The sequence below is a fragment of the Cherax quadricarinatus genome, chromosome 3 (assembly GCF_038502225.1).
Source record: "Cherax quadricarinatus isolate ZL_2023a chromosome 3, ASM3850222v1, whole genome shotgun sequence".
Taxonomy (NCBI): Eukaryota; Metazoa; Arthropoda; class Malacostraca; order Decapoda; family Parastacidae; genus Cherax; species Cherax quadricarinatus.
Window position 1 is genome coordinate 59,228,144 of NC_091294.1, and position 18,899 is coordinate 59,247,042.

The 18,899-nt window shown below is 41.9% G+C and overlaps 1 protein-coding gene across 8 annotated transcripts in view; it reads right to left on the reverse strand.

The window, feature by feature from the left end:
- LOC128684045 (uncharacterized) overlaps positions 1 to 18,899 on the reverse strand; it is a 195,459-nt gene that overhangs the window by 153,117 nt on the left and 23,443 nt on the right. For 5 of the 8 annotated variants that reach the window (XM_070091986.1, XM_070091978.1, XM_070091993.1 and 2 more), the window contains exons 2-3: positions 3,197 to 3,235; positions 477 to 500 (exon numbers count right to left, since the gene is read on the reverse strand). The exons of 2 other annotated variants lie outside the window; for them this stretch is intronic. In XM_070091986.1, coding sequence (XP_069948087.1) covers positions 477 to 500; positions 3,197 to 3,235 — 63 coding nt within the window. The remainder of the gene's footprint in view (positions 1 to 476; positions 501 to 3,196; positions 3,236 to 18,899) is intronic. One more of the 8 variants, XM_070091965.1, reaches the window with a different exon arrangement.

An 18,899-nucleotide genomic window follows, 5' to 3' on the forward strand; every position in this document is an offset into this window, starting at 1 on the left:
ATGATGTTACTTGTTGAGTAAAACATACGACATGAAGAAGTTAACATGATAAATATGAGAGAGAGTGCAGTCTTCAGGGAACACGCATTACCTTGGAAGAAAATAGAGCGAGACGGTGACAGTGGGCAGGGAAACACCTGCCAGACATGACGGTGCGACACATCGTACACGTAAACACATAATTTATGACAACAGAGAAGTGAAAGTTCCGCCAGAGCAAGGTAAGCTTAAGACACATCATTAGGATCAAACATGAAATAAGCTTGGTAAAAGCCAGGGTGAACAGTCAGTTAACACAGATGACACAGACACTTACGGTCAAGTTGACTGGTCAGAACAGTTCAACTTGGCAATATTGATAGATAAGCATTGATAGATAAATAAACTCCATTATGATTAAAATAGACGAAGGTTGCGGGTGGGGTTGGAAGTGTCCAGCAGGAAAAACTGGATAAAACGCTATATATATTCCTTACCATGGTACAGACACTCAATGTTTCCTTTCGAGTGTGCAGGGAGAATGAAACAATAAATGTATACAAGAATGAAACTTGGAGAAAAAAGAAACTAAAAAAATATTAATTATTTATACGAATTGATATTTAAGTTTAGACTTTACAAGAAATGCTACTATAAAACATCCAGGAATATCTGTATAGCATATATATACACACACACCGACACTAACCTACACAACATTACTGTACAAACTAAGTATCAGAAAGGTGTATAAGTCAGAGAAGTATAATGTGACAAACACAAACAGTATCATAATTTACTTAATTGCGTATCTGAGACGCCTTGTTTATGTCGTTTATGTTTGACCCTAGTGGGTTTAGCGCTTTGTTTTGATTATAATAATAATTCATTTATGTCGTAGAATGTTGTCAGAGACGAAATACATGAAACCGGAAATTTTAAATTCATTACTGGATAGGAAATTTCGTTCGGAAAATTGAAAAACCAAGTAAGGAGTGAAGGTGCGCGCAGTGCTGCCACCTGGGACTCATGACAAACATTAACAACTAGGCAAAGTAATCATAAAAACATAATTTCCATTGATCAACCAAACTGTTCTGACAATTTTTAGCTCCATGGTGGTATCCGATGAGTATTTAAATAATGAAATGCAACGTATCACCCACACAGTGGTTTTATCAAGCCAGTGAATCACTGGCTTGATAAAGCCAGTGTGTGGGTGGACCCTTGTAGTTAACAAAGGTTATCATCTACTGGATCTGAGTGTTGGTGTCACTGTATCTGAGTGTCGGTATCACTGTATCTAAGTGTCGGTGTCACTATATCTAAGTGTCGGTGTCACTGTATCTGAGTGTCGGTATCACTGTATCTGAGTGTCGGTGTCACTGTATCTGAGTGTCGGTATCACTGTATCTGAGTGTCGGTATCACTGTATCTGAGTGTCGGTATCACTGTATCTGAGTGTCGGTGTCACTGTATCTGAGTGTCGGTGTCACTGTATCTGAGTGTCGGTGTCACTGTATCTAAGTGTCGGTGTCACTGTATCTAAGTGTCGGTATCACTGTATCTAAGTGTCGGTATCACTGTATCTAAGTGTCGGTATCACTGTATCTAAGTGTCGGTGTCACTGTATCTAAGTGTCGGTGTCACTGTATCTAAGTGTCGGTGTCACTGTATCTAAGTGTCGGTATCACTGTATCTAAGTGTCGGTGTCACTGTATCTGAGTGTTGTTGTCACTGTATCTGAGTGTCAGTGTCACTGTATCTGAGTGTCGTTGTCACTGTATCTGAGTGTCGTTGTCACTGTATCTGAATGTTGTCGTCACTGTATCTGAGTGTCGTTGTCACTGTATCTGAGTGTTGTTGTCACTGTATCTGAGTGTCGTTGTCACTATATCTGAATGTTGTCGTCACTGTATCTGAGTGTCGTTGTCACTGTATCTGAGTGTCGTTGTCACTGTATCTGAGGGTCGTTGTCACTGTATCTGAGTGTCGTTGTCACTGTATCTGAGTGTCGTTGTCACTGTATCTGAGTGTCGTTGTCACTGTATCTGAGTGTCGTCGTCACTGTATCTGAGTGTCGTCGTCACTCTGAGTGTCGTTGTCACTGTATCTGAGTGTCGTTGTCACTGTATCTGAGCGCCGTCGTCACTGTATCTGAGTGTCGTTGTCACTATCTGAGTGTCGTTGTCACTGTATCTGAGTGTTGTTGTCACTGTATCTGAGTGTCGTTGTCACTGTATCTGAGTGTCGTTGTCACTGTATCTGAATGTTGTCACTGTATCTGAATGTTGTCGTCACTGTATCTGAATGTTGTCGTCACTGTATCTGAGTGTTGTCGTCACTGTATCTGAATGTTGTCGTCACTGTATCTGATGTTGTCGTCACTGTATCTGAGTGCTGTCGTTACTGTATCTGAATGTTGTCGTCACTGTATCTGAGTGTTGTCGTCACTGTATCTGAGTGTTGTTGTCACTGTATCTGAGTGTTGTCGTAATTGTATCTGAATGTTGTCGTCACTGTATCTGAGTGTCGTTGTCACTGTATCTGAATGTTGTCGTCACTGTATCTGAGTGTCGTTGTCACTGTATCTGAGTGTCGTTGTCACTGTATCTGAATGTTGTCACTGTATCTGAATGTTGTCGTCACTGTATCTGAGTGTTGTCGTCAGTCGAGTCAGTCGTTCATCAGTACAGTTTTAGTCTCATGGTTTAGCTACGCCCTTAATATAAGGTAATACGATTCTTTTTTTTAATCACACGATATGATTTTCTTATGATTATAAAGTATTACAGCGCTATAAACATAGTTGTATACGATACTTTATCATATTTGATGACAGATTTACCCTGCACAAGTTATTGTTGTTACTGAGGCAGACTAATTGAATATATCTGAACTTCTAACGTTGACTAATACGTAAATTGTCCAAACTGAGTAACATAGACATCGTAGGTGTGGAATATACAGCTCCCGGTCACCTCTACCTCGACCCAAACTATTTTTTCTCACTAACAGGGAATGCAGAGAGTGAGGGCCAAAAATACTGTACATTATCTCTAAGGTTTCTATTTACGTTGTAAATTTCGAAGCGACTTGGTGTACCTCAGCTAAGATAAGGTCCGCTCAGGTAATATTTAGAGCCTAGAGACTTGGCAGCAGCGACACCTCTAGTAAGGGAGCGAGGAAAGACAAGACTGTGTGTTGAGGGTCTTACCAGAGGTCGCAGTGGCTACTGTAGCTTCTGCTGGCATTGCTGGAAAAATATATCATTCATATATATGTACCAAGAGAACACTGTTTCTGCGTAATAAACAAAAGACACTGAAACAAACAAATGTGAGAACATTAGTGTTCACATTATGAAACAATATATATATATATATGTAACACAAAGAGTCATCCAGCATTAATATTTAGATGGGTGGGTCGGGTCAAGAAGGTAGGTGATATTCCTTACATATAAAGTCATAAATTAACTTTAATAACGCAAAGGATTTTTCTGATAATTATATATATTGTTGTTTTAAACCTTTTTTGTAGAGAAAAACCACCTGAGTCTGGTCTTAATAATTCGACCACACACTCAATGATTCATGATGCCGGCATCTTGCAAACTGTGGCAGTAATGTTGCAACAGTATTGCACTGCACTGCTCTCTTTCCAAGTAACTGGCACTACGTCTTTAATGAGTATATAAATGCTTAAATAGTTGACTTTGACTCAAGATAACACTTCTTACACAATAACCAGCGATTATGTGACATCTAACAACATTCTTATAGTTATCACAATTATCATTGACACAACAACACAAAGATATTAGTCGAAATGTTTCTGGACTTTGTTTATACTGGAGAAATGTATTGTTTTCTTAACATCTTGCGGTTCTTTCTTCATGTACTGAGACTAACATTATCTTTCACTAAGAATTGTGCATACATAATAATTGATCACACCGGCTACATGTTATATATATATATATATATATATATATATATATATATATATATATATATATATATATATATATATATATATATATATATATATATATATATATATATATATGTTTATGTATATGTACAATAATTCTGTTTACGAGATATTTTAATTACTTGGTTCTTGCTGTATATACTTAAATAAAAACTGACGTAAATTTAGTAAGTGAAGAACTATGTCAAAAAAGTTTATAGTGACAGGTAATCTGTGATGTTTTCTTCAGTGTTGATGACTCACGAAATCATAATGACAAGATTGTAGACAAACCACACCACGGGCGGGGAGAGAACCCGCGATCAGGGAGTCTCAAAACTCGACCGTCTGGAGTTTAGAGACTCTGATCGCGGGTTCTATCCCCACCCGTGGTATGTTTTTTTTTTTTTTTTCAGTGATGATGTTTTCATGTCTAGGACCAGTGTTGTTAGCTGACCAGTGTTGTTAGCTGACCAGTGTTGTTAGCTGACCAGTGTTGTTAGCTGACCAGTGTTGTTAGCTGACCAGTGTTGTTAGCTGACCAGTGTTGTTAGCTGACCAGTGTTATTAGCTGACCAGTGTTGTTAGCTGACCAGTGTTGTTAGCTGACCAGTGTTGTTAGCTGACCGGTGTTGTTAGCTGACTGGTGTTGTTAGCTGACCAGTGTTGTTAGCAGACCAGTGTTGTTAGCTGACCAGTGTTGTTAGCTGACCAGTGTTGTTAGCTGACCAGTGTTGTTAGCAGACCAGTGTTGTTAGCTGACCAGTGTTGTTAGCTGACCAGTGTTGTTAGCTGACCAGTGTTCTTAGCTGACCAGTGTTGTTAGTTGCCCAGTGTTATTAGCTGCCCAGTGTTGTTAGCTGCCCAGTGTTGCTAGCTGACCAGTGTTATTAGCTGACCAGTGTTGTTAGCTGACCAGTTTTGTTAGCTGACCAGTGTTGTTAGACGACCAGTGTTAGCTGACCAGTGTTGTTAGCTGACCAGTGTTGTTAGCTGACCAGTGTTGTTAGCTGACCAGTGTTGTTAGTTGCCTAGTGTTATTAGCTGCCCAGTGTTGTTAGCTGCCCAGTGTTGTTAGCTGACCAGGGTTGTTAGCTGATCAGTGACGTTAGATGGCCAGTGTTGCTAGCTGACCAGTGTTGTTAGCTGACCAGAGTTGCTAGCTGACCAGTTTTGTTAGCTGACCAGTGTTGTTAGCTGACCATTGTTGTAAACTAACAAGTGTTGTTAGCAGACCAGTGTTGTTAGCTAACCAGTGTTGCTAGCTGACCAGCAATGTTAGCTGACCAGTGTTGTTAGCTAACCAGTGATGTTGAGTGAACAGTGTTGTTAGCTGACTAATGATGTTAGATGAACAGTGTTGTTAGCTGACCAGTGTTGTTAGCTAACCAGTATTGTTAGCTGACCAGGGTTGTTAGCTGACCAGTGTTGTTAGCTAACCAGTATTTTTAGCTGACTAGTGTTGCTAGCTGACCAGTGTTGATAGCTAACCAGTGTTGTTAGCTAACCAGTGTTGTTAGCTGACCAGTGTTGTTAGATGACCAGTGTTGTTAGCTGACCGGTGTTGTTAGCTGACCGGTGTTGTTAGCTGACCAGTGTTGTTAGCAGACCAGTGTTGTTAGCTGACCAGTGTTGTTAGCTGACCAGTGTTCTTAGCTGACCAGTGTTGTTAGTTGCCTAGTGTTATTAGCTGCCCAGTGTTGTTAGCTGCCCAGTGTTGCTAGCTGACCAGTGTTATTAGCTGACCAGTGTTGTTAGCTGACCAGTTTTGTTAGCTGACCAGTGTTGTTAGACGACCAGTGTTGTTAGCTGACCAGTGTTGTTAGCTGACCAGTGTTGTTAGCTGACCAGTGTTGTTAGCTGACCAGTGTTGTTAGTTGCCCAGTGTTATTAGCTGCCCAGTGTTGTTAGCTGCCCAGTGTTGTTAGCTGACCAGGGTTGTTAGCTGATCAGTGTCGTTAGATGGCCAGTGTTGCTAGCTGACCAGTGTTGTTAGCTGACCAGAGTTGCTAGCTGACCAGTTTTGTTAGCTGACCAGTGTTGTTAGCTGACCATTGTTGTAAACTAACCAGTGTTGTTAGCAGACCAGTGTTGTTAGCTAACCAGTGTTGCTAGCTGACCAGCAATGTTAGCTGACCAGTGTTGCTAGCTAACGAGTGATGTTGAGTGAACAGTGTTGTTAGCTGACTAATGATGTTAGATGAACAGTGTTGTTAGCTGACCAGTGTTGTTAGCTAACCAGTATTGTTAGCTGACCAGTGTTGTTAGCTGACCAGTGTTGTTAGCTGACCAGTGTTGTTAGCTGACCAGTGTTGTTAGCTGACCAGTGTTGTTAGCTGACCAGTGTTGTTAGCTGACCAGTGTTGTTAGCTGACCAGTGTTGTTAGCTGACCAGTGTTGTTAGCTGACCAGTGTTGTTAGCTGACCAGTGTTGTTAGCTGACCGGTGTTGTTAGCTGACAGGTGTTGTTAGCTGACCGGAGTTGTTAGCAGACCAGTGTTGTTAGCTGACCAGTGTTGTTAGCTGACCAGTGTTCTTAGCTGACCAGTGTTGTTAGCAGACCAGTGTTGTTAGCTGACCAGTGTTGTTAGCTGACCAGTGTTCTTAGCTGACCAGTGTTGTTAGTTGCCCAGTGTTATTAGCTGCCCAGTGTTGTTAGCTGCCCAGTGTTGCTAGCTGACCAGTGTTATTAGCTGACCAGTGTTGTTAGCTGACCAGTTTTGTTAGCTGACCAGTGTTGTTAGACGACCAGTGTTGTTAGCTGACCAGTGTTGCTAGCTGACCAGCAATGTTAGCTGACCAGTGTTGTTAGCTAACCAGTGATGTTGAGTGAACAGTGTTGTTAGCTGACTAATGATGTTAGATGAACAGTGTTGTTAGCTGACCAGTGTTGTTAGCTAACCAGTATTGTTAGCTGACCAGGGTTGTTAGCTGACCAGTGTTGTTAGCTAACCAGTATTTTTAGCTGACTAGTGTTGCTAGCTGACCAGTGTTGATAGCTAACCAGTGTTGTTAGCTAACCAGTGTTGTTAGCTGACCAGTGTTGTTAGATGACCAGTGTTGATAGCTAACCATTGTTCTTAGCTGACCACGGTTATTCGCTAACAAGTGTTGTTAGCTGACCAGTGTTGTTAACTGACAGTGTTGTTAGCTGACCAGTGTTTTTAGCTAACCAGTGTTGTTGGCTGACCAGTGTTGTTAGCTGACCAGTGTTGTTAGCTGACCAGTGTTGTTAGCTAACCAGTGTTGTTAGCTGACCAGTATTGTTAGCTAACCAGTGTTGTTAGCTAACCAGTGTTGTTAGCTAACCAGTGTTATTAGCTAACCAGTGTTGTTGGCTGACCAGAGTTGTTAGCTGACCAGTGTTGTTAGCTGACCAGTGTTGTTAGCTGACCAGTGTCGTTAGTTGACCAGTGTTGTTAGCTAACCAGTGTTGTTAGCTGACCAGTGTTGTTTGTTAACCAGTGTTGATAGCTAAACCAGTGTTGTTAACTGACCAGTGTTGTTAGCTAACCAGTGTTGTTAGCTGACCAGTGTTGTTTGTTAACCAGTGTTCTTAGCTGACCAGTGTTGTTAGCTGACCAGTGTTGTTAGCTGACCAGTGTTCTTAGCTGACCAGTGTTGTTAGCTGACCAGTGTTGTTTGTTAACCAGTGTTGTTAGCTGACCAGTGTTCTTAGCTGACCAGTGTTGTTAGCTGACCAGTGTTGTTAGCTGACCAGTGTTGTTAGCTGACCAGTGTTGTTAGCTGACCAGTGTTGTTAGCTGACCAGTGTTGTTAGCTGACCAGTGTTGTTAGCTGACCAGTGTTGTTAGCTGACCAGTGTTGTTAGCTGACCAGTGTTGTTAGCTGACCAGTGTTGTTAGCTGACCAGTGTTCTTAGCTGACCAGTGTTCTTAGCTGACCAGTGTCGTAAGTTGACCAGTGTTTTTAGCTGACCAGTGTTGTTAGTTAACCAGTGTTGTTAGCTGCCCAGACATTTTAGCACTGAAGATTTTTATTGTACGACGTTCCACCCACTGTGGGGCTTTATAAAGCACAGTACAGCGCATCACCTTATAAAGCAGAGTATGGTACACCACCTTATAAAGCACAGTATGGTACACCACCTTATAAAGCACAGTATGGTACACCACCTTATAAAGCACAGTATGGTACACCACCTTATAAAGCACAGTATGGTACACCACCTTATAAAGCACAGTATGGTACACCACCTTATAAAGCACAGTATGGTACACCACATTATAAAGCACAGTATGGTACACCACCTTATAAAGCACAGTATGGTACACAACCTTATAAAGCACAGTATGGTACATCACCTTATAAAGCACAGTATGGTACACCATCTTATAAAGCAGAGTATGGTACACCACCTTATAAAGCACAGTATGGTACACCACCTTATAAAGCACAGTATGGTACACCACCTTATAAAACACAGTATGGTACACCACCTTATAAAGCACAGTATGGTACATCACCTTATAAAGCACAGTATGGTACACCACCTTATAAAGCACAGTACGATACACAACCTTATAAAGCACAGTATGGTACACCACCTTATAAAGCACAGTATGGTACACCACCTTATAAAGCACAGTATGGTACACCACCTTATAAAGCACAGTATGGTACACCACCTTATAAAGCACAGTATGGTACACCACCTTATAAAGCACAGTACGATACACCACCTTATAAAGCACAGTATGGTACACCACCTTATAAAGCACAGTATGGTACATCACCTTATAAAGCACAGTATGGTACACCACCTTATAAAGCACAGTATGGTACACCACCTTATAAAGCACAGTATGGTACACTACCTTATAAAGCACAGTATGGTACACCACCTTATGTGTGTGATGAATGGTTTGAAAAACCGACAAGTTGAAGATTGAGACACTTATGCAGCATATGGAAAACTTTATTCAGGAAACGTTTCGCCACACAGTGGCTTCATCAGTCCAATACAAAGAGGAAGGCGTAAGGAGAGGAGGAGAATGAGGTAATCAGTCCCTCAACCTGGAGTCGATGTGTTCAGTCCATCAATCTTGTAGAATGTACAGCATAGGGCCGTAGACGTGGCTTATATACTGTAGTGAGGTGACGTGAAGCAGATGGAGGCGGGGTCATAGTGGTACCATCCACTTGTCGAAGTAGGTCTTCGTCAAAAGGTTGAACAAGTGGTACACCACCTTATAAAACACAGTATGGTACACCACCTTATAAAGCACAGTACGACACACCACCTTATAAAGAACAGTACGATACACCACCTTATAAAGCACAGTACGATACACCACCTTATAAAGCACAGTATGGTACACCACCTTATAAAGCACAGTATGGTACACCACCTTATAAAGCACAGTATGGTACACCACCTTATAAAGCAGAGTATGGTACACCACCTTATAAAGCAGAGTATGGTACACCACCTTATAAAGCACAGTACGATACACCACCTTATAAAGCAGAGTATGGTACACCACCTTATAAAGCAGAGTATGGTACACCACCTTATAAAGCAGAGTATGGTACACCACCTTATAAAGCACAGTACGATACACCACCTTATAAAGCACTGTAATATACACCACCTTATGAAGCACAGTACGATACACCACCTTATAAAGCACAGAACGATATACCACCTTATAAAGCACAGTACGATACACCACCTTATAAAGCACAGTACGATACTCCACCTTATAAAGCACAGTACGATACTCCACCTTATAAAGCACAATATGGTACATCACCTTATAAAGCACAGTATGGTACACCACCTTATAAAGCACAGTACGATACACCACCTTATAAAGCACAGAACGATACACCACCTTATAAAGCACAGTATGGTACACAACCTTATAAAGCACAGTACGATACACCACCTTATAAAGCACAGTACGATACACCACCTTATAAAGCACAGTATGATACACCACCTTATAAAGCACAGTACGATACACCACCTTATAAAGCACAGTACGATACACCACCTTATAAAGCACAGTATGGTACACAACCTTATAAAGCACAGTATGGTACACCACCTTATAAAGCACAGTATGATACACCACCTTATAAAGCACAGTATGGTACACCACCTTATAAAGCACAGTACGATACACCACCTTATAAAGCACAGTACGATACACCACCTTATAAAGCACAGTACGATACTCCACCTTATAAAGCACAGTACGATACACCACCTTATAAAGCACAGTACGATACACCACCTTATAAAGCACAGTACGATACTCCACCTTATAAAGCACAGTACGAGACACCACCTTATAAAGCACAGTACGATACACCACCTTATAAAGCACAGTACGATACACCACCTTATAAAGCACAGTATGATACACCACCTTATAAAACACAGTACGATACACCACCTTATAAAGCACAGTATGATACACCACCTTATAAAACACAGTATGATACACCACCTTATAAAGCACAGTACGATACTCCACCTTATAAAGCACAGTACGATACACCACCTTATAAAGCACAGTACGATACACCACCTTATAAAGTACAGTACGATACACCACCTTATAAAGCACAGTACGATACACCACCTTATAAAGCACAGTACGATACACCACCTTATAAAGTACAGTACGATACACCACCTTATAAATCACAGTACGATACACCACCTTATAAAGCACAGTACGATACACAACCTTATAAAGCAGAGTACGATACACCACCTTATAAAGCACAGTACGATATACCACCTTATAAAGCACAGTATGGTACACCACCTTATAAAGCAGAGTACGATACACCACCTTATAAAGCACAGTACGATACTCCACCTTATAAAGCACAGTACGATACACCACCTTATAAAGCACAGTACGATACACCACCTTATAAAGCACAGTATGATACACCACCTTATAAAGCACAGTACGATACAACACCTTATAAATCACAGTACGATACACCACCTTATAAAGCACAGTACGATACACCACCTTATAAAGCACAGTATGGTACACCACCTTATAAAGCACAGTAAGGTACACCACCTTATAAAGCACAGTATGGTACATCACCTTATAAAGCACAGTATGGGACATCACCTTATAAAGCACAGTATGGTACACCACCTTATAAAGCACAGTACGATACACCACCTTGTAAAGCACAGTATGGTACATCACCTTATAAAGCACAGTACGATGGACAACCTTATAAAGCACAGTATGGTACATCACCTTATAAAGCACAGTATGGTACACCACCTTATAAAGCACAGTATGGTACACCACCTTATAAAGCACAGTACGATACACCACCTTATAAAGCACAGTATGGTACACCACCTTATAAAGCACAGTACGATACACCACCTTATAAAGCACAGTACGATACACCACCTTATAAAGCACAGTACGATACACCACCTTATAAAGCACAGTACGATACACCACCTTATAAAGCACAGTACGATACACCACCTTATAAAGCACAGTACGATACACCACCTTATAAAGCACAGTACGATACACCACCTTATAAAGCACAGTACGATACACCACCTTATAAAGCACAGTATGGTACACCACCTTATAAAGCACAGTACGATACACCACCTTATAAAGCACAGTACGATACACCACCTTATAAAGCACAGTACGATACACCACCTTATGAAGCACAGTACGATACACCGCCTTATAAAGCACAGTACGATACTCCACCTTATAAAGCACAGTACGATACACCACCTTATTAAGCACAGTACGATATACCACCTTATAAAGCACAGTAAGGTACACCACCTTATAAAGCACAGTATACGATACACCACCTTATAAAGTACACCACATTATAAAGCACAGAATGGTACACCACCTTATAAAGCACAGTATGGTACACCACCTTATAAAACACAGTACGATACACCACCTTATAAAGCACAGTACGATACACCACCTTATAAAGCACAGTACGATACACCACCTTATAAAGCACAGTATGGTACACAACCTTATAAAGCACAGTATGGTACATCACCTTATAAAGCACAGTACGATACACCACCTTATAAAGCACAGTACGATACACCACCTTATAAAGCACAGTACGATACTCCACCTTATAAAGCACAGTATGGTACATCACCTTATAAAGCACAGTATGGTACACCACCTCATAAAGCACAGTATGGTACACCACCTTATAAAGCACAGTATGGTACACCACCTTATAAAGCACAGTATGGTACACCACCTTATAAAGCAGAGTATGATACACAACCTTATAAAGCACAGTATGGTACACCACCTCATAAAGCACAGTATGGTACACAACCTTATAAAGCACAGTATGGTACACCACCTTATAAAGCACAGTACGATACACAACCTTATAAAGCACAGTATGGTACACCACCTCATAAAGCACAGTATGGTACACCACCTTATAAATCACAGTATGATACACCACCTTATAAAGCACAGTACGATACACCACCTTATAAAGCACAGTATGGTACACCACCTTATAAAGCACAGTACGATACACAACCTTATAAAGCACAGTATGGTACACCACCTCATAAAGCACAGTATGGTACACCACCTTATAAAGCACAGTATGGTACACCACCTTATAAAGCACAGTATGGTACACCACCTTATAAAGCACAGTATGGTACACCACCTTATAAAGCACAGTATGGTACACAACTTTATAAAGCACAGAACGATACACCACCTTATGAAGCACAGTACGATACACCACCTTATAAACCGCAGTATGATACACCACCTTATAAAGCACAGTACGATACACCACCTTATAAAGCACAGTATGGTACAGAACCTTATAAAGCACAGTATGGTACACCACCTCATAAAGCACAGTACGATACACCACCTTATAAAGCACAGTATGGTACACCACCTTATAAAGTACAGTACGATGCACCACCTTATAAAGCACAGTACGATACACCACCTTATAAAGCACAGTATGGTACAGAACCTTATAAAGCACAGTATGGTACACCACCTCATAAAGCACAGTACGATACACCACCTTATAAAGCACAGTATGGTACACCACCTTATAAAGCACAGTATGGTACACCACCTTATAAAGCACAGTATGGTACACCACCTTATAAAGCACAGTATGGTACACCACCTCATAAAGCACAGTATGGTACATCACCTTATAAAGCACAGTATGTTACACCAGCTTATAAAGCACAGTACGATACACCACCTTATAAAGCACAGTATGGTACACCACCTTATAAAGCACAGTATGGTACACCACCTTATAAAGCACAGTATGGTACACAACCTTATAAAGCACAGTACGATGCACCACCTTATAAAGCACAGTACGATACACCACCTTATAAAGCACAGTATGGTACACAACCTTATAAAGCACAGTACGATACACCACCTTATAAAGCACAGTACGATACACCACCTTATAAAGCACAGTATGGTACACAACCTTATAAAGCACAGTACGATACACCACCTTATAAACCACAGTACGATACACCACCTTATAAAGCACAGTATGATACACCACCTTATAAAGCACAGTACGATACACCACCTTATAAAGCACAGTACGATGCACCACCTTATAAAGCACAGTATGGTAAACCACCTTATAAAGCACTGTATGGTACACCGCCTTATAAAGCACAGTATGATACACCACCTTATAAAGCACAGTATGGTACACCACCTTATAAAGCACAGTACGATACACCACCTTATAAAGCACAGTATGGTACACCACCTTATAAAGCACAGTACGATACACCACCTTATAAAGCACAGTACGATACACCACCTTATAAAGCACAGTACGATACACCACCTTATAAAGCAGAGTATGGTACACCACCTTATAAAGCAGAGTATGGTACACCACCTTATAAAGCAGAGTATGGTACACCACCTTATAAAGCACAGTACGATACACCACCTTATAAAGCAGAGTATGGTACACCACCTTATAAAGCACAGTACGATGCACCACCTGATAAAGCACAGTACGATACACCACCTTGTAAAGCACAGTATGGTACACCACCTTATAAAGCACAGTATGGTACACCACCTTATAAAGCACAGTATGGTACACCACCTTATAAAGCACAGTATGGTACACCACCTTATAAAGCACAGTATGGTACACCACCTTATGAAGCACAGTTATTAAAGCACAGTATGGTACACCACCTTATAAAGCACAGTATGGTACAACACACACTTATAAAAGCACAGTATGGTACACCACCTTATAAAGCACAGTCTGGTACACCACCTTATAAAGCACAGTATGGTACACCACCTTATAAAGCACAGTATGGTACTATGCACAGTACACCACCTTATAAAGCACAGTATGGTACAACACCTTATAAAGCACAGTATGGTACACCACCTTATAAAGCACAGTATGGTACAACACCTTATAAAGCACAGTATGGTACACCACCTTATAAAGCACAGTATGGTACAACACCTTATAAAGCACAGTATGGTACACCACCTTATAAAGCACAGTATGGTACACCACCTTATAAAGCACAGTATGGTACACCACCTTATAAAGCACAGTATGGTACACCACCTTATAAAGCACAGTATGGTACACCACCTTATAAAGCACAGTATGATACACCACCTTATAAAGCACAGTATGGTACACCACCTTATAAAGCACAGTATGATACACCACCTTATAAAGCACAGTATGGTACACCACCTTATAAAGCACAGTATGGTACATCACCTTATAAAGCACAGTATGGTACATCACCTTATAAAGCACAGTATGGTACACCACCTTATAAAGCACAGTATGATACACCACCTTATAAAGCACAGTATGGTACACTACTCAGAAAGTTGTATCAAGAAAGTCAATGGTCGACAGGAATATATTAGAACAATGTTTTATAAAAAGCAGTTTTGAAAATAATCTTAATATATTTTTCGTCTTATATATATTGGATTCATTTATAATTAATAAAATTTGGGAAAAATTTAATAATACGTTAGACGAGTAAAAATTCTTAATTCACTTGTGCTTCACAGAGTCGGTTATTGTCACATGACTGTGAGGTGTAGTCTTGTTGTTGTGACGTGACTGTGAGGTGTAGTCTTGTTGTTGTGATGTGACTGTGAGGTGTAGTCTTGTTGTTGTGACGTGACTGTGAGGTGTAGTCTTGTTGTTGTGATGTGACTGTGAGGTGTAGTCTTGTTGTTGTGACGTGACTGTGAGGTGTAGTCTTGTTGTTGTGACGTGACTGTGAGGTGTAGTCTTGTTGTTGTGACGTGACTGTGAGGTGTAGTCTTGTTGTTGTGACGTTCATGTGAGGTGTAGTCTTGTTGTTGTGACGTGACTGTGAGGTGTAGTCTTGTTGTTGTGACGTTACTGAATGGTGTAGTGTTGTTGTTGTGAGTACTGTGAGGTGTAGTCTTGTTGTTGTGACGTGACTGTGAGGTGTAGTCTTGTTGTTGTGACGTGACTGTGAGGTGTAGTCTTGTTGTTGTGACGTGACTGTGAGGTGTAGTCTTGTTGTTGTGACGTGACTGTGAGGTGTAGTCTTGTTGTTGTGACGTGACTGTGAGGTGTAGTCTTGTTGTTGTGACGTGACTGTGAGGTGTAGTCTTGTTGTTGTGACGTGACTGTGAGGTGTAGTCTTGTTGTTGTGACGTGACTGTGAGGTGTAGTCTTGTTGTTGTGACGTGACTGTGAGGTGTAGTCTTGTTGTTGTGATGTGACTGTGAGGTGTAGTCTTGTTGTTGTGACGTGACTGTGAGGTGTAGTCTTGTTGTTGTGACGTGACTGTGAGGTGTAGTCTTGTTGTTGTGACGTGACTGTGAGGTGTAGTCTTGTTGTTGTGACGTGACTGTGAGGTGTAGTCTTGTTGTTGTGACGTGACTGTGAGGTGTAGTCTTGTTGTTGTGACGTGACTGTGAGGTGTAGTCTTGTTGTTGTGACGTGACTGTGAGGTGTAGTCTTGTTGTTGTGACGTGACTGTGAGGTGTAGTCTTGTTGTTGTGACGTGACTGTGAGGTGTAGTCTTGTTGTTGTGACGTGACTGTGAGGTGTAGTCTTGTTGTTGTGACGTGACTGTGAGGTGTAGTCTTGTTGTTGTGACGTGACTGTGAGGTGTAGTCTTGTTGTTGTGACGTGACTGTGAGGTGTAGTCTTGTTGTTGTGACGTGACTGTGAGGTGTAGTCTTGTTGTTGTGACGTGACTGTGAGGTGTAGTCTTGTTGTTGTGACGTGACTGTGAGGTGTAGTCTTGTTGTTGTGACGTGACTGTGAGGTGTAGTCTTGTTGTTGTGACGTGACTGTGAGGTGTAGTCTTGTTGTTGTGACGTGACTGTGAGGTGTAGTCTTGTTGTTGTGACGTGACTGTGAGGTGTAGTCTTGTTGTTGTGACGTGACTGTGAGGTGTAGTCTTGTTGTTGTGACGTGACTGTGAGGTGTAGTCTTGTTGTTGTGACGTGACTGTGAGGTGTAGTCTTGTTGTTGTGACGTGACTGTGAGGTGTAGTCTTGTTGTTGTGACGTGACTGTGAGGTGTAGTCTTGTTGTTGTGACGTGACTGTGAGGTGTAGTCTTGTTGTTGTGACGTGACTGTGAGGTGTAGTCTTGTTGTTGTGACGTGACTGTGAGGTGTAGTCTTGTTGTTGTGACGTGACTGTGAGGTGTAGTCTTGTTGTTGTGACGTGACTGTGAGGTGTAGTCTTGTTGTTGTGACGTGACTGTGAGGTGTAGTCTTGTTGTTGTGACGTGACTGTGAGGTGTAGTCTTGTTGTTGTGACGTGACTGTGAGGTGTAGTCTTGTTGTTGTGACGTGACTGTGAGGTGTAGTCTAGTTGTTGTTGTGTCGTGACTGTGAGGTGTAGTCTAGTTGTTGTTGTGTCGTGACTGTGAGGTGTAGTCTTGTTGTTGTGACGTGACTGTGAGGTGTAGTCTTGTTGTTGTGTCGTGACTGTGAGGTGTAGTCTTGTTGTTGTGACGTGACTGTGAGGTGTAGTCTTGTTGTTGTGACGTGACTGTGAGGTGTAGTCTTGTTGTTGTGACGTGACTGTGAGGTGTAGTCTTGTTGTTGTGACGTGACTGTGAGGTGTAGTCTTGTTGTTGTGACGTGACTGTGAGGTGTAGTCTTGTTGTTGTGACGTGACTGTGAGGTGTAGTCTTGTTGTTGTGACGTGACTGTGAGGTGTAGTCTTGTTGTTGTGACGTGACTGTGAGGTGTAGTCTTGTTGTTGTGACGTGACTGTGAGGTGTAGTCTTGTTGTTGTGACGTGACTGTGAGGTGTAGTCTTGTTGTTGTGACGTGACGTGTGAGGTGTAGTCTTGTTGTTGTGACGTGACTGTGAGGTGTAGTCTTGTTGTTGTGACGTGACTGTGAGGTGTAGTCTTGTTGTTGTGATGTGACTGTGAGGTGTAGTCTTGTTGTTGTGACGTGACTGTGAGGTGTAGTCTTGTTGTTGTGATGTGACTGTGAGGTGTAGTCTTGTTGTTGTGACGTGACTGTGAGGTGTAGTCTTGTTGTTGTGACGTGACTGTGAGGTGTAGTCTTGTTGTTGTGACGTGACTGTGAGGTGTAGTCTTGTTGTTGTGACGTGACTGTGAGATGTAGTCTTGTTGTTGTGACGTGACTGTGAGGTGTAGTCTTGTTGTTGTGACGTGACTGTGAGGTGTAGTCTTGTTGTTGTGACGTGACTGTGAGGTGTAGTCTTGTTGTTGTGACGTGACTGTGAGGTGTAGTCTTGTTGTTGTGACGTGACTGTGAGGTGTAGTCTTGTTGTTGTGACGTGACTGTGAGGTGTAGTCTTGTTGTTGTGACGTGACTGTGAGGTGTAGTCTTGTTGTTGTGACGTGACTGTGAGGTGTAGTCTTGTTGTTGTGACGTGACTGTGAGGTGTAGTCTTGTTGTTGTGACGTGACTGTGAGGTGTAGTCTTGTTGTTGTGACGTGACTGTGAGGTGTAGTCTTGTTGTTGTGACGTGACGTGAGGTGTAGTCTTGTTGTTGTGAGTGTGTGAGGTGTAGTGTTGTTGTGACGTGACTGTGAGGTGTAGTCTTGTTGTTGTGACGTGACTGTGAGGTGTAGTCTTGTTGTTGTGATGTGACTGTGAGGTGTAGTCTTGTTGTTGTGACGTGACTGTGAGGTGTAGTCTTGTTGTTGTGACGTGACTGTGAGGTGTAGTCTTGGTGTTGTGACGTGACTGTGAGGTGTAGCCTTGTTGTTGTGATGTGACTGTGAGGTGTAGTCTTGTTGTTGTGACATGACTCTGAGGTGTAGTGTTGCTGTTGTGACGTGACTGTGACGTGTAGTCTTGTTGTCGTGACGTGACTGTGAGGTGTAATCTTGTTGTTGTGCCGTGACTGTGAGGTGTAGTCTTGTTGTTGTGACGTGACTGTGAGGTGTAGTCTTGTTGTTGTGATGTGACTGTGAGGTGTAGTCTTGTTGTTGTGACGTGACTGTGAGGTGTAGTCTTGTTGTTGTGACGTGACTGTGAGGTGTAGTCTTGTTGTTGTGACGTGACTGTGAGGTGTAGTCTTGTTGTTGTGACGTGACTGTGAGGTGTAGTCTTGTTGTTGTGACGTGACTGTGAGGTGTAGTCTTGTTGTTGTGACGTGACTCTGAGGTGTAGTCTTGTTGTTGTGACGTGACTGTGAGGTGTAGTCTTGTTGTTGTGACGTGACTGTGAGGTGTAGTCTTGTTGTTGTGACGTGACTGTGAGGTGTAGTCTTGTTGTTGTGACGTGACTGTGAGGTGTAGTCTTGTTGTTGTGACGTGACTGTGAGGTGTAGTCTTGTTGTTGTGACGTGACTGTGAGGTGTAGTCTTGTTGTTGTGACGTGACTGTGAGGTGTAGTCTTGTTGTTGT